The sequence below is a fragment of the Apostichopus japonicus genome, chromosome 23 (genome assembly GCF_037975245.1).
Source record: "Apostichopus japonicus isolate 1M-3 chromosome 23, ASM3797524v1, whole genome shotgun sequence".
Lineage (NCBI taxonomy): Eukaryota > Metazoa > Echinodermata > Holothuroidea > Aspidochirotida > Stichopodidae > Apostichopus > Apostichopus japonicus.
Genome location: NC_092583.1, coordinates 15,190,599 through 15,213,053, shown reverse-complemented (window position 1 = coordinate 15,213,053; position 22,455 = coordinate 15,190,599). Strand labels below are relative to the sequence as shown.

The window sequence follows — 22,455 nt, the reverse complement described above, 5'->3', positions numbered from 1 at the left end:
TTCAAAAGTTGTTTTTTTATTAAGTTAAATTAGTGGACGGTAAAACTGAAGAAAATGAACATGAAAGTTGATTTACTAGTATAATAGATAATAATGTTTCATTAGTGACCGAACTCGTGAAATGTGATAAATCTTTCGTGATATGCTATGGCCCTCTTCTTGCCAATGAGTCTGATATCTGGTACGAAGTGATTATATCACTCGACAAGCAATCAGGGAAACTCCCGGTCAACCTTTCCGGTATAGCAACTCCTTTCTGTGATATGCGGTATACCGGTAGCGACAAGTGGCCGCGTATTTCTTATCGCCATACCACTCTATATAAACATTTCGTAACTAGCATATATTGTACAGGTTGTTGCCCCCTGAAAACTCCATTGCCCTATTCGACAAACCTGCCCTTCGAATCGAAGCATTACGGGTCCAACTTTTTTTTCCCTGCCCGGGCCCCTAATCATATATAGCATACTTACACCTCATCAAAGATCTCATATCGTTAGGGAAATAAAGATAATAAACACTTCTAATATACTACTAATATCAACTAGGAGGGCCGGGGTGGGGTGGGTGGGGTGTGGGTACAATAAACATAAATAAAACGCATAAAAAATACATAAATGTCAAACAAAACAGTATTACCTTTTCACCACGGTAAAACATAGAAATAACCATTTTTGAAGAGTTGATAACATTTTAGGAACAATAACATTTTTATTGCCATGTTTGCATGTTTTAATTATTCTCTAAATTGAGGGTTCTCCTGCAATGTACTAATGAACCGTCCCACCCAATCCCGTCCATCCCACAAAATCGCAGCCCAAAATAAATGTCAGTGCTTTTATGTACCAACATAGGCTAAGGTGTATATATACCCAGACACATACAATCTTTCCTATATACTATCGGACCAATACATTCATATACTTCCAATTGTATCGTTTGTTTTGACACTTACATTGGTTCAATATGCCTATACACAAATATACATCATATATCTCAATATCGTGTCCATTATTAACCGCAGTAGCCAAAATTAGAAATGAAAATAGCTTCCTATTTTCATCAAATAATACCTTCAATTCATTCTCCAATAGCAAATCAGTCTAGCTTAGATTATTATTATTACAATTTTTAAACGAGAGAGCGAAAAACAAACAGCGTTACAGCTGGAACTGTGTTCATGTTGAATAGATACCACGCTGTTTGTTCGTTGTACACTATACCGAAAAAAAAGAAAACATAATAATAGAGGGGGAAAAGTACAGTGGCATTTAGGCGTACTATATACCTCTTCCCTAACTTGTATTCCCATAATACAGTAAATACGCTACAAAAAGAAGTCCTGCACCGCACTTTCTATTCAGAGTTATTCATCCGCATAGACCAAGAGGCGGGTCTCGCGTCATCGTGGACAAAGGCGCTAATTGGGGCTTGTTGAGAATGATTGACAGATTACGTCATAAGTCAATAGAGACATAATGAAAGTAATGACTTGATGGCCTACTGACAAGCAGGATGTCACATCACACCTGGTTTCTTTAGGTTGTATTCAGAGAGATGTTTCTTGTGGACATTAGAAAGGATAGGGGAGCAGTCAGTTTTGTCACCATTCGAAATCGAGGCTTTCATTGAGAAAGATTGACTTCCAACCGTCTATCTGATATTGATACGGTTACCCCTTCGGGCTTATTCTAGATTGCTTTTTCTGATTTCAACATATCTGATCTAAGGATTGTCATATACCAGGACATTCTACTTTTTGTTAAATATATAATTCCTTCGTCGCTTTCTGGAGATTTCATCTGTTGTTGGACTTCTGTAATTTCATATCTGAAAGTTATTGTTTGAACGAACAGAGAGAGGTTTTCATATTGGATTTTAAAGGAAAACTGTTATTCTGTATTTCTTGATTGAAACATAGCTCTTCTGTTTAACTTTGTAAAAAACAAAACTGACTATAAGAAGAAGAAGAAGAAATATATCGAGTCCGCTGGAAAGAAACATTACACTTTGTACCTTTTTTTGAGGAGGAATTTTTTCTTCTTCACAGAGTTGTACTTTTATGTGAACTTAACACTTACCGAGAAATACAAAAGCGAACAGTATCGACCGTGAAAATTCACACGAAAACGGTTCGCTGGATCGAACTTGAAAAAAAAAGAACTCTTCCATATACTTTGCGTGTTATCGGTGAAAGTTCAACAGTGTTCAGTGTAGCTCTTACCTGGTACATTCAATAACCAGCTGCTCCGCTTACGTTATTTTTTTTCCTTTTTTTTCGGGGATTTAACCGAAGTAGTGCCCTATGAAATTACTATTTGTCAAGTTCCTGAACAGGAACAGTAGCAAAGGAACCTGCACAAACCAACTATAGGCTTTTCATACAGGATCTGTTATAATAGATGAGTAAACCTCCTCCGTTCTCCCGGTATATACGCGAGTGTTTGTGCAAGCGAAACATTGTTTGAGCAACGAGCACACACGGGAGGCGGCAAACAATGCACTCGAACTGAAAGTAAACTGCGATTTGGACAGAAAAGGAGTTTGGGAAAACTGACAAAAACGTATTACTACTACTACCACTATAGAGTAGTGTACTGTGTGTAGGTACAGCGATCACAAGTATAAATTAAACTGTAAAACAAACTGCAAGATGGAGGCGAACGGGAAGTTTCTCTCCTTTTCGACTGGCCATCGACCTGAAATTTTAGTCATGTGGATTTTTGTATTTATGGGAACATTTTCGATAACATTGGCAGTTCGAGGCACCAGGACTTGTGAACCTATTACGATACCGATGTGTAGGGATATCGGTTACAATCTGACTTATATGCCAAATTCTTTCAACCATGACTCACAAGAGGAAGCGGGCCTCGAAGTCCACCAGTTTTGGCCCTTGGTTGAAATCCAGTGTTCGCCTGATTTGAAATTCTTCTTATGTAGTATGTACACTCCGATATGTGTACCGACCTACCCCAAACCGTTGCCGCCATGCCGTTCTGTTTGCGAGCGTGCTAAAGCTGGTTGCGCGCCTCTGATGCGGCAATACGGCTTTGCGTGGCCGGACCGCATGCCGTGTGAAGATTTACCAGTTTTCGGTGAGGATCCTGGCAATTTGTGTATGGACTTTAATACATCAGAAAGTGGAACTCCTAAACCTACGTTGCCGCCTTTTCCAACTAAGAAACCTTTACCAGCCACACCAAAGTCTTGCCCTTGTTCTTGCAAGGCCCCATTTCTCGTGGTACCGGAAACACATAACTATTACAATAGTGTGGTAACAGGGGGCGTGGAAAACTGTGCTGTACCGTGCAATAGCGCCTACAACTCTGCAGATGAGAGGTCATTTGCTACTTTTTGGATCGCTCTTTGGTCCATATTTTGTTTTGTGTCTACTTTAATGACAGTTTTAACATTTCTCATCGATACCGAACGGTTTAAGTACCCAGAACGTCCCATCATTTTCTTAAGTGGATGTTATCTATTGGTATCAACCGGGTTCATCATCAGTCTTCTCGGAGGACACGAAAACGTCGCTTGCGAAGGCGAATATGTGAGGTATAAATCGACGGGTCCACCGCTTTGTACGGCCGTGTTTCTTCTCATTTATTTCTTCGGGATGGCCAGCTCGCTCTGGTGGGTCATCTTAGCGTTTACTTGGTTCCTAGCAGCGGGCCTGAAGTGGGGGTCCGAGGCCATCGCGAGTTATTCACAATATTTTCATTTCGCCGCTTGGTTGATCCCAAGCGTAAAGTCGATCGTTGTTTTGTTCATGCATTCTGTCGACGGAGATCCCATCTCGGGTATTTGTTACGTAGGAAATCAAAATTTGACAAATCTCAGGGCATTCGTCCTCGCTCCTTTATTTGTTTATTTAATTTTAGGTTGTTCTTTTCTATTATTGGGATTCGTTTCATTATTTAGAATTCGAAACGTCATAAAACAAGGAGGTCGCAAAACGGACAAACTTGAGAAATTAATGATACGCATTGGAGTATTTTCTGTACTTTATACAGTGCCAGCAACAATTGTCGTCGGCTGTTATTTTTACGAACAACAGACACGTGAACAATGGCAGCGGTCTCATACGTGCACTTGTGAAGGGGACGCCATGGTACCCAAGCCAGACTATTCTGTTTATATGCTCAAATATTTAATGTGTCTTGTCGTGGGAATCACATCAGGGGTTTGGATATGGACCGGTAAAACACTCGAAACTTGGAGGTGTTTCCTGGATAAGCTTGTAGGACGATTTCCAGCTGGTAGTCGCGCAGGAAAACCAATTGAGCATCACAAGGCTTCACCACTTGCACATGTTTGAGTACAACAATTTTTGTACACAGAAAATGTACTCAATTTATACTAAGAAGAATTGTGGATTGACCAGTAATGACCAAATCATTTTACGAGCTATTTTTAACATTGTTGACAACTATAGCCAAGTTTTTGCATCGCGACAAAAAAAAAAAAAAAAAAACACAAATGTTCGATGCAGTATACCTGAATTCTGCTTTTAAGTTAAAAGTTTATTTTATTTACCCCGAAATATTTATGAACTACCACTGATATGACTTCGTTTATAATAAATAAAATATTTGTAGTTATTTTAAAGCATAACCTGAAGCAATTATTTACTTGAGTTACAAGACAATAGTTTCCGTTTCAAATGAAAATAATTCGTAACTTGTTGTTGTTGATAACATCACCCAAGGTGCCTTCTTCTCGGTAAGAATGTAACGTTTCATAGTAAGATGTGGTATTGCCTCGAGTTGTGTGAGTTTACATATATCTACATAAATATTGTAAAGTGAAGACACACTATTTCATATTTTGAATTAGGTAAATGTTTCTTTCCCTCTCATGTCCTGTAGGCCTGTTTTCTTACGATCTATCTATGTTCTCAACGCGTTTACGTCTTAAGTTTGTATTTATCTTACTTCACACACAGCAATACCCCTCATGTTGTTCACCTCACTGAGCCAAGCTGCTGTTACTGTTGAAAAAAAATAATACGTTTAGTAGCCTATAATGTAAAATCTCCGGCCTCGGATATTAGTCCATTTATGTGATTTTAAAACTTTGACAAAAATCTTCGAAACAGTTGTTTAAAAAAAAGTCAATTTCGTACAGCCATTAGTTATTTCCTGATCAGACATGGAGATAATATTAAAGTCTAAACATAGTCAAAAATGATCACTAATTTTGGCGACTGTTTGCTGGAATACCTTTATTGTAATCATATATACTTCGTTTGTGCTATACATGGCTTCCTATATAGCCATATACACAATACAAGAAACCTATACATGCTTTGTGATTGTACTTACAATTAGGCCTATACGTACACTTTTCAATGCGCGTGTTTAGCAGTTGGTTTAGACGAATAAGATAGCGACTATTCATCCTACTAATAGTACGTAATTGTTCAGTGTGTATACTCTAATGGCTCCGCGGTTAACGCTCTCAATTCAATTGGCAATGGTCCATATGCATTGTATGTATTTAGGACTTGTGCAAACACTTCGTACACAAATTTCGTTGGCCGATAACGTAATGTAAACCAAGCGTACAAGTACCATAAGCATATACTTCATAGATGAAAAAAGAAAAAAAGAAAAACCTAATGTTATATTGTTTCCATAAGAGTTGCAATATTTAATTACGGGAAGTTTCGTCTGTAATTGAAAACTTTTGAAATGAATGTTTCCCTGAGGCTGACATTCTAATAACATGTATTGAACGAATCAATGAGAGTCGAAGGATAAATGTAAAAGTCGATATTTTCTAACCGAAAAAAATATATTTCTAAATTAAATTGACCATCTGCGGATCTGGAGCAGTATATTAAATGTCACTAAATGCTCATTTACTTGTAGAATAATATAGTTACAATACTTTTTGTAATGTGACTATCAAATGAATTAATTCTGTCTCAAATGTTACATTGAAAGTAGGCTCTATATACCAAGGATGATTACTACCAAAACTATTACTATTAAAAGTTACGGTGAAGCTTGTGCATGTATTTGCATGTTGGCTTGAGTAAAACTGTACAACACAATAGTTTTGTTATATATACATAGAGGCTGTGAACAATCGGTACTTGTTAAATATGTTCTCTTTCATTTCTTCCTATTTCTATCATTTTCTTTGATAATTTGTCCTCGTCCAATGCATGAAGTACTTAAAAAATAGAAGAGGCTATATATACTATAACTTGGACAGTTTAACTGGAATTCTTGATTTTGATATTCGATCTTAGTTTCAAAGGGATTCGTGTATCTTACGATATATCAATTACGGTGCATTAAAGAGAATTTTCGAAAATGTTTTTTTTTTTTTCTTACTTACACTTGGGAGAAATCAAAATTCATTTTGTGAAGCAGGATAGTGTGAAATGAAAACTCCAGATTTTGTTCACATGTTTGTACAAGACTTTCCGCCAGGCGCTTTGTACAGTTCTAATTTATTTCTCGGCATTTGTACTTAACTGTTAGGGAAGGGGTGGGGTGGGAGTGGGGGACTGGGGGTTATAAGATTCCAGGGACACGTGACAAATATCTCTGTTGATTTGTTAAGAATGCTTCATTAATTTTCTCATTTCAATTTTATTTTGAGACCAGAAGGGTTTTTAGAATGGAAAAAGTAATGTCAGTTTGACACGCGAGTAGAGGCTATGAAAGGTTTACAACGAAATTGTATATTTAATATTACTAATAATGTTATTGTAAGTTCGACTAGGTACATGAAAAATGTCAGCATCTTTTTATCAAATGTCAACGAAATGGATGAATTCGCCAAAGTTATTATATAATATAATATTATAAGAAATCAGTTGCTTTAGTCTTGTTTCATTATTATTATTTTTGTAACTTTGAAATTTAGGTGTTGAAAATAGTTTTAATCCATAAACATTACTTAAACGTTAGTTACTTTCCAATTCAGGACTTCACCGACCACCTACCCCCCCCCCCCACCACCACCACCATCACGACCACCCCCATTCTGGTCCATCGCCTCATCTGCCTCTGCATGCTGTGATAAAAAAATCTTCTCTGTTCTATAAATTCGTAATTATCAAATTTTAAATCTATATTTTTTTTTTCGAATCTCATTCCTGAAAACATGATCGAAATATTACTTTCTACGGATCTGGGAAATAGTTAAATCGAGAATGGGAATTGTTGGTATACTAAGATTTCACATTTCTCAACGTGATAAAAATAAAAACCTGCACGAAAGAGTCGCCATAAATTATTGATGTAAAATATCCCTCATATTTCAATTTTTTTTGAAAGCTAAGGTTACAAAATCCTTTTTCCCGGTAGCCTTACTTTCCCTTGCGGGTATACAGTTTTCATACCAGAACAGAAGTTGGAAACAGACCAACCAAGAATAAAACGAACTTAAATCATTATGTGATAGAAACGTTATCAGGGCCTATATAAATTGTAAACAAAATATTTATTTTGTCGATGTACTTTATGTCACTTAAAGGTGTTTTTTTTTCAACGAAAACTGTTTAATATATATCTATATCTATATATATCTATATATATCTTTATATATATATATATATATGTATGTATATATATATATGTATATATATATATATATATATATATATATATATATATATATATATATATATATATATATATATATATATTAGCCCTATTTATATATTAAACAGTTTTCGATGAAAAAAACACCTTTAAGTGACATAAAGTAATTCGACATAATAATGAGATCAATTTTTGTTGCATATAACATTAAATTTTAATGAAATATTTTTGTAGTTAGGGTATAAACATATGAAATGTCTAAGGAGGCAGGAAAAAAACATGAATATTTTACACAGAACTTAAGTCGTACGATAATACTTAATTATTCAAATTCAGATTAGATATTTATTTACTCCTTGAAAGAAAATAATACATATAATAAAATGTGTGTGTAATTTGCCTGAGCCAAAATAGGGAAACATGCACCTTATTGCACGAAATTGACAAAAAAACAAACAAGCGATTCTGTTTTAGCTTGTAAATTATTAACAAGCATCTATAATCACGTGACAAAAGGGATTGCCCTATTTTGTATTTAATATATAATGTATAGTCTCTTATCTTGTTATGGTATCTTATGAGCAATAGTTCCCAAACTTGTGGCAAATTCACAACACTGTGCAGCTACTGACTGATTTCCATCTATAAAGCAAAGTTACTTAAAATTCCCCGTATGATCAGTGAACTGTACATAATTTCAAAGTTGGTGGAAGGGGGACGGGTAGGGGGGGGGGTGATTGGTCTTATATTCTTACGAATGATTATAGCAAGGGCATGGACGTTTATGAGAATTGCTTCCTGGACCCGCAGTAGTGGTATTATTCTTGCCGGACGGAATACAAATAATTCTCTATACTGAAACGTTCCCCCGACCGTGAAGATGGGGGTAGGAGGGGGGCATGACCTTGCCAATCTTAGCAAGTTACTAACGTTATTGCAAAATTTAAAATTAGCCATAATTTTTGCCCTATTTTCAGACTTTTAAGCAGCCTATGAGACAAAGTCTGCACATTTTCATCAAATTGCATGTCAGACTAAGACGAGAGTATATTTACAGCAAATCAATATACACTGCCAGGTGTTCCGAACTGTTTGCAGAAAAGTCTACTTTAGGTCGGATACCCTGTCAATAACTATTTGTAATTTTCATGTTTTTCCTTATCACTGTGTAAAGATTTACCGTGTAAATCTAGGGGCGGGACTTTTGGCATGTTATTCGAAGTGTGCAAAAGTTTACTTCCACCAGAGAGAACTAAATACACAAAACAACTTTAATGAATCGATAATCTGCAAAGAGAGAGACGAAATATGTTAAATGGAAATTTCGACATAAGTTTTTAAATTACGATCATAATTTACGATCCACAAGCCCTCCCCCCTCCCTCCCCAACCCGACACCACCAACGAACTTACGTACCAGAGAAGCGGAATAAAATACCATCGTTGTGTTCAGTTTATTGAAAACGTTCAAAACTTTCCAAGAATGAATTTTATAAAAGAAAATAGTCAATGTTAATTATTAATAACGAGATAAAAGACATCTATCCTACAGTGAGTTTATAATGGGGGTCTTCGTAACGTCACAATTTAGTTGTTCATTTTTACCACTATCTTTGTTGCATTGACTGGAAATGTTAATATTGCAATCGATTGAAAGTATATCAAACAGATTTCTCATTATACTAGCAAACATAAATGTCTCGATGTTAGGAAGAATCATGAAAATAAAACCAAAAAGGGCAATTTAGTATATGTTTGAATAAAGTATTTGTAGAGCAAGTCACGTGATCCTATCAAGTATAGCGATAAAATTCACATACAGTAGAATTCAGAGGGCTGGTAAAGACCGATAAAATCTAAAAGAACGAATAAAAACATTTTTACGTGGTGGTGAGGGAAGCTTGGGGGTGGTTCGATCTGTGCAGGGCATCTCCTTCGTGTCGGAATGTAAATGATAATGCAGGGAGTGGGAGGGGGACTAAGATGCTGACTTGGGGACTACCCCACACCTGGCAAAAACACCATCTCGGAAAACAAGGTAGCCCATTGCAGAAAACCAAATAAAAATCTCTTCAAGCCCCTTGCATGCAGGATTACTTTGGTATAGGCAGATGGATACGTACTGTATATTGTGTTCTTTTAGTTCATCCCACAGCATTGTATCAAAGTTAGCTAACGAAAAGAGATTCTCTATGTACCCGCCATGTTCTTACCCTTTTCAAGATGAAAGGCAAACATGATTACGTCACTAGTGAGTCCTTAGGTTCCTCTCAACTGTTAGGGTAAATACTTAAACAATAGACACCGCTACTGTCAAACATAGAGAAGTATTAGCCAATCACTTAGGCGAAGACTGTTCAACTTAGTTTATTAAAATATGCAAACTAATAGTACAGTTGGGTATCAGTCAGTAAGGAAATATAAAAACCCTTCACCCGGTTCGTGTATAGCGATGATGCAATATCTAGTTTTATATTTACAGTAAAGTTTATGAATGGTTATAAGTATAGGTTGGATTACGGGAGGGGAGGGGGGGGTGGAGGGCTTTTTTATACAGTTCGGTCGGTAATTTGGTTGGTTATACCACAGCAATACTGAAAACCTATACTTATTCATAATGTCATTACACATGCTATAATAAAGATCGACCCATTGTGACGATTCGTACATTTAAGTCCATTTGTTACTTTTTATGTCGCTTAATAAATCTGGCAGCACTTTTATGCAGATAGCATAATTACATTTTCAAATACACAACTATAGTACTGGGAAATAACCTATTAATATTGCGCCATATTACATCTCGGGGCTTTATAAAATCCAAACTGTTTGAAAGGGAAGGGGAACACCCCTCCCTTCGACCCTCCCGCAGGACTGCCCACTCCCACTTTCACACATCAATTCCCGCAACTGGTGTGCTTCTGTTGTTTAAATGAAGTTAAAAGAACATGGTTTGATTGAGTTATTACAATTATGTAACATAACATTAAAGCCTGTACGGAGGAGCCGACGCCGTCATACATTAGCCTTAAAAGAGCATAATAATAAGGTGAATATCTTGAACACTGGAATAACTGTATAAACATTACTATGGCACTCACTTGGGGTGGGGTGGGGGGGGGGGGGCTATGGTATATAAAGACTAAACTCGGTCTACAGTCATCCTTTAAAAACTGTTGCATGTAACTTTGAATGCGTATAGGCCCATATCAGAATTGTATAACTTCGTTCGCTATATACTGTTTATATACAAAATGCATGTGCAGGGCAATATACGAGCCATTTACGATAATCTATTTCAAAAGCGACAGAATTGTTTTGTACGTCGGTCGGAATCGTGCGAAAGAGAGACGAAGATGAACTAAATTCTTTGCTGAGATTCGCCGTATGGCATACCACAGAGCACACGGCATTAAACATTTATTGTGTGTAATCTATTTTAAGAAACAATTTTAGAGTCTGGTGGTTCGCTTTACGGACCATTTATGACAAGACATTTGCAAGCGCTTCATCGTATAGTTGAAATGTATGCATATGTTAGGAGAAGATGCATCTGTGTGGGCCTATTTGGCTCTAGCACATGTACATATAGTTGCAGGTTACATCTATGTCTATATGGCAACCAAACACACAAGAATGCAATACATCGTGGAAGGTGTACCCTTTGCCGAACATTGAAACAATCAATGTATAAACAGAGTAAGCTGTAGGGTTTCAAATGATGGTTTCGTTTGTTACCGTACTCTTTTTCCACCATGCATGCAACATCTTCCGGCATGATATTTCCAAAATATAAACCTCTAGAAGTGGAAGGGAGCAGGGGTTGGATCCATAGTTTACACACAAAAAAAGGATGTGGCCCTGGTTTCGTTGAAGCCGGCTCCTGTGTAGGGGAACAAGAAGTCCTCCCCAGCAAAATAATTGATATTTTAGACGTGAAATATTACTTTCTGGTGCAAATGTTGGCTATAATTAGGTCTACATGAAAGGTTTTGCTAGTAACCACTTTTACTTTTTTTGGGGGGGTTATAAGAGATAGTTAAAAGAGACAATGAGACCCCCCCTATATCCACGTCATGTGAGGGCATGGGGTGGAATTTCCTCTCATCTAAACTAACTTTTGCATATTTGTTAAAATACTCAACATACAATTTTTTTGGTTGTCAAATATCATGACAGCATTATCGTCGGTTGTCGTAAGATCTATAACATAATACCGGTAGCTTAAATATATATATATATATATATATATATATATATATATATATATATATATATATATATATATATATATATAAGAAGAGTCATCAGATTTCGACCTGTATTTTAGTTCTCAAAGAAAAGAAAAGAGAGCAAATAGAACATTTTAACATCTTGTGACAATTGCTGACAATCGATTTGGAATCTTTGGAGCCAGGATGGAGACAGCTTTGAATACTCTTAGTAATTATTCTCATCTTTTCTTCGAACAGCGTCGAATCAGCTCAAAAATAATCAAACAGGAGCTGTGTGTATACATCTGTCTGTCATTTTCCTGACGTTGGCTTTACCGTCTCTACCCCCGACAACATCATCTAGCAAGAGAAAATATAAACAACATTTGGCAGGGACTAAGCCTCTTCAAGTCAAGAGATCGTCCGTACTTCAATCAATCTAGTTCCCGCCAAAAAAAAACTTGGGGATCATTTTACCGACGAGAGACTGATCTCCGTGTTTCTCTTATATACTTGTGCCTGTATTCATCTGTAAGGTCGATAGAGGTTTCACAGTACTCGTTTGTAACCATGTCAATTTTTGGCCAAGTAAAGCTTTATCCTTTTATCGTATTCATTCATCAAACGGAATTCCATCTGTTTATTGATGTTGAAGCTAAACGGCAAATTTAGCCCCGGGTTAAACTGCGGCTGAGTCCGTTCAAGATCATGCATGGCTGTATTCGAAATAGACTTGTCACAAGTCGTTTGAAGGCAATATCCATATTTTTCAAAACCTGTAAAAAAATAGGCGAACTATTCTGAGCATCTATTCTGACACTTATAGTCATTGATCTACAAATATCTTATATAGAAAGCAATATACTGTGCGTCCTCAGAAAGGGAATACCACTGCCCCCTTCCCCTCCCCACCCCCTCCAGTTGAAATTTGCTTTTCTTACTTAAGAATGCTTCGGAAATTTTGGACATTACCATGGCACCATTTTACACATACGTGACTACAAATCACAATTTTCCACATTTATTCTTATTCCTTCCATAGGACAAATTTTATACATAACCATGATGTATCATGTAACTTTCTATCCCGCCTTCCCCCTCCCCTCTTCTCCCTGGTCTCTTCTCCTGGCTTATAGACTGAATTGATGCAAGCTAACATCGATAAATCTCTCTTTTTAGATTTAAACACCTTAAGACGTTAAATAATAAAACATATATATAGTAGTGAAAATTTCTTTTCCTCTTATATATACGATAATCTACATTGTATAAATATTTTATTTTTCAAATTATGACATATAAATATATATTATATTGTAAGATAGATAACTTTCCCCTGAGATTTTTACGAAAAGTAGACTACTATCCCTATGCATTCGTAAACCAATCAGACACACTTAATGACGTAATTTAAATATCGATGTAAGAAGCTTCTATTACTTGTTTTCTGGTTTGTTTTCCAGACATCTCTCTAGTGAATTGTGTCTCTCTACCCTGACAGGATGTCTTAATTTACCGTGTAATTGCTTCATTCTGAAATATGCATTTAAATCGGTTGTTATACACTGCTCGCCATAAATAAGTCTATATTTAAGTGTGGTTAAATTTGCATATACATGCACTCTGAAGACCGCTTTTTGCGCCGATTTGAGTTTTTTTTCAACTTAAATATATCGCATCCTATAACAATGCAGCCCATTTGGTTTGGCTGTAGTAACGGTTTTTATTGTCTCAACAATTTGGAAAAATCTCGGGAACGTATTGACATTTCGACTTGATCTATTGATGAAACTAATTATAATGTTAACTTGCAAAAAAAAAAAGTATTTTCTTCTTGAGGATGTTTCGAATTGAAACATGTACCCTTTCATAAATTACAAATGTCCTTTTTGTACCCACGTTCCAAGTTTTAGCTAAAAAGTGCCCTTTTGTTATTTGAGAAAAATTGCTCTTTTGTAATTTGAGAAAAAGTGAACTTTTGTTAGAACATTTTAAAAAACTGTCATGTTGAAACATTAAGAAAGATTTGGTAGTAAAAGGATATCCTTTTGTCAGAAAGTTTGAGGTAACTTTATGGTGAAAGCCACATTTCCCACTGACCTCGAAGTTTTTAGCCCCCCACCCCCTCCCATCCTCCACCCCTTCCTCAATAATGAAACCACTTCCTCTATACCGTTGCTATCCAAAACAACTAAAGCTATGGTAAGGAATACCATAGATACTTAACATAACATGTATAAATTAAAACAGTGAAACAATACCTACATGTCGCTTAATGTATATTAACCCACCCCACCCGATCCCCCTCTACAAAGTTGGCCCCTTTGAAGACTATCATCCCCTTTACTCATGCCTGGTCTTTGCAGAGCTCTTTTAGGTAATAACAGTACAACTATTTTGTTTTGCAATCAGCGGGGTGAGCTTGTCCTTCATTAGTCTAGCTGTACTTTTTCTGATCATATGGATATATGTACATTAATGGCACGTCGTCGATATTTTGGGCAGGTCACGTGATCAATTACACTATTAATCCAGATGTTAGGTTATTGTATATGACATTTCCACCAGTTAAAATATTGACAGCTGGTGTGATTTTTATATGTGTGTATGTATATACGGAGAGAAGGAAATGAACGATGACCGTTATTTAATATGTAACATAATAACGGTTGTTGTGTTTATGGGCAAAACAATGGTTTGGTTATCCCACAAAATGTCAAGAACTGTTGTTCCATTATTCTCAGAGAGAAGAAAACTTAACAAATTATTAATTTCATACAATGATTATATATATATGTATATATATATATATATGCTTCCGATGTAAGAGAAGAGGATGGGAAGGTGTAAGCGTAGAATGGTAACAAGGTTTAAGGGAGGGGGTTATGGAGCCCTTTGGGCATATCAAGCAATATCACGACTTATTGTGAAGTACATTAGGAGGTCAGACCATGATTCTGTTTTGCTCCCAATGAGTGAAAATAACTTTAATATGTGCATGCGCACACATAAAATAACCAAAAATGTTTATAATAAACTAATTACCGGTCTCTGCACGCCCCGTCGTCTATTATGAAGTGGCAAGCTATGAATTTTCCATTGAAAATAGTTTGGAATAAGATTTTTAGGCTGCCTTATACGGCTGTGAATGACCCCAAAGTAGCATATCTACAATTGCGTTTTCTACATCGTATTTTAGGCATAAATAGCTTGCTTTATAAAATGAAAATGGTTAATTCTCCACTTTGTTCATTTTGCAAGAATGCCGATGAAACACTAATACATTTGTTTTATAATTGTAGTCACGTTGAGCGATTCTGGGAGGCAGTGAATTCAAATTGCATTAAAATTAATTATACTTTTAATTTGACCAATATTTGTTTTGGTGATTTTTGGTGATATGGATAATCCTGTGAACTTTTTAATTTTGCATGCTAAAAAGTATATTTATACTTGTAGGTTGAATAACAAAATCCCACATGTGCACGAATTTTATTTTAAGTTTCGCTTTCAACTTGACCTTCACTATTTCATTTCTAAGCAAAACAACAATTTGTGTAACCTTAACGACTTCTGTGATTTCTTTATGTAAGCTTCTTATGTAAATATTTTTGCTGATTATTCTTTTGTATTATGTGTTACGGTATTGTAAATAAATACAGTGGAAAAAAAATAGGAGGTCAGACTATTATCAAAAATGTTTGTCTCATTATGAAAGAAGAGATATGTACATTCGCGAAGAAAAATTGTTAAATGAGGTAACCACACCATGCAGGGACCTGACACACTATTGAGATTAAAGATATTGGTCCAGAGTCAGACCAATGTCCGATTGTGGAAGAAAAAAACCTTGTGTAAATCATTGCACTGAAACTTATTGGGGTTCCATGCCCCCTCCCTTCCCCCGCCCAGTCGTCGGAGGCTGTGCAAACGACGCAGCCCTCCCGTCTCGGGCCCATTTCGTTATCACGTCACAGTTCGTCTTTACTACCTACAGCTAACTATGTTCCAGATAAGTGCAGTGTATGTCGAAGAAAAAGATAGAGAACGAACATTGTAAAAAAAGAAACTGCGAATGTTGATATTCCTTAAAAAAAATTATTTGTAAATTTATAGATAAAGTTTTTTTTTTCTTTAGTATAGCTTAACAAGTCTCCTAGCTGCTAAGTTGTCTTCTTTATTTATTCAATTGCTGATTTTGTTGTTTGCATTAGTGTTATGATGATTTAAACCCTGACTAAACAACAAGCCATATACAGTCAATCCACTCCGGTCTTTACGTTGACAGATTCGGTTGTCAATTTTATGGCATCCATCAATAGAATGATTCTCATTATCCAAACATCCTCTAATACCATTCCTAGAATGGTTTCTCTTCTCTCTATCTGACTTCCTCATTTTTCCATTCTATCATCTTCTTCTTCTTCTTTTCTCTTCTCTCTCTCGCATTATTTTCCTTTAGTCATCTTAACGTTAGCCTTGCCTTATTATCAACAGATCCTGAATAATCTTCTATACCATGGCACCTTTCTGATTTTGAAGCCTGCATGCTCTCCCGCTGACTACGTGTCTCTCACTAAAACCATCCCGTCAATTCAACTCAGTGATATCCCTCCGTGCTCCTCTCTATAAGATCATCATTAGTATATCGTTAGGCTCCCTTTTTTCCACCGATTATGTCCCCAACAATAGTAAGGAAGTATATTGGGGGGGACGGGATTAGAGAGTTCCATGGATATCAGGCTCTTCTAATTTGTCAGAGGTTGAATAGTGACTAACAAGCAAGGAGCATCTGAAAACAGTGGCTTTTGTTGGCAGAGAGCAGACCTACTCAATAGCCTTTGTCCGAGGGGGCTTCATTCCGTGGGTCTTGCTGGGAGTCTTGGGCAATGCGGAGGAACAACCGCTGGTAGCAAACAAAAGTAGATTGATCCAGTTATTCGAACCGGAGGACAGAGAATGTCCTAAATGATAACTGTGGATTATCAAACGTTGACATGAACATAGAGACAGTATATTTTTTTTTACGTCCTAATGATCCCCATTATTATAGGCTAGCGATTTCCTTTTAAGAGTGTATGGACATTGCCTTGAAAGCCACTGGACCAAGGAGGGATTCGGGGTTTAATAAGCTGAAGAATCCCCAACAATTGAAAGCGATTGTCTCCCGTTATTATTTACACACGATAACACATTTTTTCTCCGAATTCAAAGCAAGACAGGCGTTATTAATGAAGACATCATATAAGTTGCTTAAAGTTTAGGGATATTGTAATGTCAATAACCGACTTGAAAATCTTTAAATTCCACTTCATTTATTTATTTTTGAAACTGTAATAGTTGATGGAAACAATCAAATTATTCCATTAGGAAATGTAGCTTGTTTTTAATCTATAGTTATAGATCGGCCACTATAAAGTCCAACTGATATATTGAATTCGTTACAATTACCAGACTGTATCACGCGTATTGCACAAGCACGTATAACAAATATCCACAACGACTCAGTATATGTCCAATTTTAATGGAAATGGTGGGGGGGGGGTGAGATTGCGGAAGGGGGTTGCTGTTGTTTGTCCGTGGTTTAAGATAACCTTATCCTTTCCATTGATATACGAAGGAAACATAATAAAAAACACGTCACGTGCATAAACGTTAAACAAGTGAAGATATAAATTACACTGGTGCATACGTCAGTAGTCAAAATGTATTATTTCCTCCGTTGGGGGGAGGGGGAGGGGTGCTTTGAAATTGAATGTACAGTTAGTGGAGATATAATTCCAACAATCCTTTTCATATATGCACAGAAATGAGGCTGAAAGATGAAAATTTGTTTACAGCAGTTAAGAAAGATCTTATTCTTCAGTTATAGAGGTATATATTCTTGGTAAAAAAGTAAATAAAACAGTACTGCGTGACATTGTGCCGTTAGATTTATAAAAATTATAAATCTATATGAATATATATTATTTTGGACATTTTGCATCAAGTGGCGTGAATTCAAACGCCAATATGTTCACTACAAATATGAAATTAGCAGTTACATTCGACATATTCATATAATTTTTCGACACTCTCATATTACTTTGGACATGCTCATATAAGTTTTGGACATACTTATTTTAGTTTGGACATGTTTATATAGATTTAGACATGCTTATATTTTTTTGGACATGCTTATATTGTTTTGGGGATTTTTGATACATATGGCATTCCGAACGTGAGTCAATATATTAGCCCAGTCGCGGATCTAAGATGTTATAAATGAGGGGATGTGGCCCTGCATGGGGTCATGGAGGCTGACTCTCACGTAGGTGGTTTGGTAAACCCTCCAGAAATATCAATAATTGTTACTACAAATGATGCAGTCTGAAGCATAGTTTGAATACATCATAGATTAATAATAGGTCTAAGCGCATGATAATAATTAACTAAATAAAAGCTAACAATTACTTTGAGCGTTCTCGATGAGGTTGAAAAGGTGGCGTATCCTCCCCACCCCCTCCCCCTCCAACACTCACATCCCCTCCCGATGGATTGGCGTCTGCATTAGTCAAATCGGGCGTATTTCCGAAGTTTATAGACTAGACTACTTAACTATTTACACATACGGTTTTTAAAAATATTTTCTATACAAACATTCACATTCCATATTTTTCTGTAACAACCAAAACAGTCTTTTTGTTTATTTGAGCCGTTAATAGGCTATGTCAAGTTTATGTGTAAACATGACGTAAAACCGACAAACTCTTAATCATCCATAGAGTGGAAATTCACGCTTTGAGATTGAGCAGGATGACCACTATTTCGTAGCGTGAATTCATCTGCTTCCTGAGAGTGAAACCCTACAATTTATTTTAGCTACAAAATAGAGTGAAACGGAATGATCCGCTGCAGGTCTGAGCTGTTTTATGCACCAAGCCACTCTTCCATAAGAGTGAATTCTCAGTCTTGAAATTAAAATTGTAGATTATAAGTCTGAAAGTAGCACGTGTACTCGCGTATGGTATGCTGTATATATGTATTATGTAGCTTGATATTGTGTGTAGGGTGGGTTCACATGGGATGGAAGTTTACTTAACACATTAAATTATAAGCACACTTACATGCAAAGATCGATACACCATCATACGTCGATACCATCATGAATATTCATGATCATTAATCCTATTGTTTGTTCACTTGAGTACTCAGTCATACGATAGGTAAACCTCTTTATTCTCCGTCACATTCTCATGTTATTTTTAATTCTTTATAAATGCAGGCGCGTATCCAGGATTTTCAAACCCGGGGGGCGCGAATTACTATCTAAGCGGAGCGCCACCATCGGTTGGCGCGCAGCGTACAAGAAAATTTCTTGTTTTGAAACCCCCCAGGTCACCGGAAACGGCACTTCTCGGGCTTGAAATGACCAAGCAGATGTACACTTTTTGCCTGAGAACCAAGTATTTCCTAATAGATTTTTTTCCATCCATAACCTTTTTGAAGATTGTCAACCCGGCACACATCATGTTCGACCTGATCGCATCTCCTGTGGGTCTTTGCTTTTGTAGGTGATTCTACGTCGCGGCCCACAATACCCGTCAGCCCCACTTTTCAAGGTTTTAAGCCCCATATTTGTTGAGAATTTGAAAATTCAGATTTCTCGTGAATAAACTCACTTGAAAACATACCCATAATGTTGTACAAAATTTCATCTATGGACAACCAATATAGAAAAACTTCCTTCAACCCCTAACAGACCGGTCAAAATTGCACGAGTAGAGGGAAATGTGATGCAGAATGTTGGTGAGAAATTTTCTAAACAGACACAGTTAATTTATTGGTGTACAAATATTGCAACCTGTTATAACGGCTATTATAAAACTTGGTTGAAGGAAATGAAAAAATAGCAGATATTTCCGAGAGCGAACACTACACACATAGGCGTAGGAGGCGCGGCGGCAGTGGCGGAGCTAGGGGTATTGGTCAGGAGTGGCGAGAATGGTCTGTAGGGGCGCTTTCGACACTATCTAAGCGGAGCGCCACCATTGGTTGGCGCGTAGCGTACAGAAAATTTTTGAGTAAAGATACTCCCTAGATCGCCGGAAATGACCCTTTCCGGGCCTGGCTTATTTGCAGATAAACGAAGAATAAGGTGTCATCGCCAAATTACACCAAGAAAATGTGACAAACGTCAATAAGTAGATGAGAGCGCAATAAAAAAGTCAATAATCTAGAATAAGTAAAACGTGGTAAAGAGCCGAAAAAGGCGCCAGCAGTCCATTAGAGTCCGTCAGGGGGGGGGGGGGGGCATCGGCCCCCCTGACCGTATGGACGCTCCGCCACTGCGCGGCGGGGGTGCAGCCCCTAATTCGCCATTACTAATGTAAAAGAGAGTTTTGACATAATTGGACCTTCATGCTTTTTATACATCTACATGAGACATGTCGTTGTTTACATTAGCATCCCGCGGTATACTGCGCAATTTGAACGGACCGTACGGTACATGATTGCATGCGATGAAATAACCGATGCTTGCTTATATGATATTGACATGAAGACGTTGAACGCGCGCTGCGCGCGCGAAAAATTTTTGGTTGTTTTTTCAGGCAAGTCGGACAGTTTTGAGGCTTTTCATCCTGGAACGCCATTTTCATGCTCACTGATATGATGTGATATCTGCTGTTTGCGTTACAAATTCGAACAGGCGCGTAGCGAGGAATTTGCCAAGGGAGGGGCGAAGCCTGTAGGCAAATTATCTAAGCGTAGCGTCACCATATGTTGGCGCGAAGCGTACAAGAAAATTTTGGCCGAAAATGCCTCCCAGATCGCTGGAAATGGCACTACCCAGGACCATTTGTTAGCGCGAAGCGTACAAGCAAGTTTTGGCCGAAAATGTCCCCAGATCGCTGGAAATGACACTTCCCAGGCCTTGTAAGTTGCTTCTAAGCACTTTCTATTTTGAAATTACCTAGCGATATCATTTAAAAAAATGCTGAATGGGGGGGGGCGGGCGGTCGCCCCCATCCCAAAATGCGTCATGTTCCCCGACGACACGGTCGAGTTCGAGACCAGCCACAGTTGGTTTCAGAGCACAATTCTACACACGCGTTATGATAGACCATATATAGTATATATATAGATCATTAGTGAGAGAGGAAAATGGAAACGTCAAAAAATGGAGTTGTCGGTGTAAAGGGTAGGGTGAGTCACACTTTTACGAAATCATTGATCCGTCACTGGCTAGCCTTCAGCGCTGTAATGATGTCACTGTTCCTCTTTCTCTTCCCGGTGTCTTCGCGTTTTTCTTTTACTCCCTCCTTTTCTCCTTTTTCTCTCTTTCTTCTTTTTCTTTTCCCTTCCTTCCTCTCCTCCTCCTCTTTTTTCCTTTTTTCTTCCCTTTTTTTCTCTCCTCTTTTTCTTACCCGGGGGGCGCGCGCCCCCAACGCCCCCCCCCTGGATACGCACCTGAAATGCGTTACAATAGCTGAAATGGCCCATCTCGAACACACCTGGTCTGCGATGGATCGAACTATTGAAAATGATAGCTCATTCGGTTTAAAGGTTTAAAAAGCGAAACATGTGAATAGCACTACAAAACGACCCAACCCCCAACTTCCCTCTTCTGATATGAAGGAGGTGCTCAGAGTGGACTCAGTAAAACCTCTTCACACACAAAAGCTCTCTTGGTAACAGACACTCCTAGCTTTCAAGAACACCCTTTACAGGACCTTTGGTTTCAAGGAGACCATCTGAAGAGGGGGACTTAACTGCTTTGAAGGTCTCACCCCATCAGAAATATCGGGACCAGAAGAGAAAGTATAAAAAAAAAGACAACACGAGAGGCAAACCTTGAAAGCAAACTGTCGCTTCCAACTCCATCCTTCAATTGTTGCATTGTTCACCTTTTCTCAAGTGGAAGAATACTAATTGTACCCATCTATTCAGCTGAGGTATTGATGCAGGGTCGTTGCTATTGTTTGCTCGATAAGGTAGCATATATAGTATACCCCGTGTATAGATACATCCCAATTAGGAGTCTATGTATATATATATATATATATACGGACGGACGGGAGCTTCATCCGTTACCGTTCGACATTGTTCAATGTTTACATAACCTTCAATTCACATGTACCATATTATGGACCTATATACACTTTTCAATCAGAATGAAAGAAAAGAAAAAAACGGGGAAAATTGGTCAATTGATTTTGTATATGACTCATAAAAATATACGCGGTTTCGTATTGTTTAAAAAACGCACAGGCCTAGAACATATATGAGCCTGTCGTCTGGTTTTTTGGTGGTAAATACAAGCTTGTCTCGCCTTGGCAAATAAGATCTTCAATATTATATGTCACCTAAACCAGTGACTAAACTTTACAAAAGGGTGAATGAAACCTAGGTTACAAAACTTGTCACATCTTTCTTTTTCTTTTTCTATATGCATGTACAATCATACTACAATTTTAGAGAGGCCATATGTGGCTTTGTTGAAGAACACGTCCAACAAACAACGCTTCACACCGAAAGAGGAACGCGCACTAATTCAAATGGGAAAAGGGATCTTATTTCCTGAAACCATATTATCGTAAAAATACTAATATGGATTTCCCCCAGATTTGACAGACATTCACTGCATGGTCCAACAAAATGAGGCTATAGTCTGTATGGTATGTGGTTGTTTGCTT

General features: G+C 37.4%; 1 protein-coding gene across 1 annotated transcript; it reads left to right on the top strand.

Annotated features, from left to right (window-relative positions):
- Positions 1 to 1,529: 1,529 nt before the first annotated feature.
- LOC139964822 (frizzled-5-like) lies at positions 1,530 to 6,834 on the top strand. The gene has a single exon (XM_071966827.1). It carries the CDS (start codon positions 2,654 to 2,656, stop codon positions 4,319 to 4,321), a length of 1,668 nt encoding a protein of 555 aa, XP_071822928.1. The 5' UTR covers positions 1,530 to 2,653; the 3' UTR covers positions 4,322 to 6,834.
- The last annotated feature ends 15,621 nt before the right edge of the window (positions 6,835 to 22,455 follow it).

Coding starts and splice junctions, on each gene's coding strand:
- LOC139964822 (XM_071966827.1), top strand. CDS start 2,654: ATGGAGGCGAACGGGAAGTTTCTCTCCTTTTCGACTGGCCATCGACCT.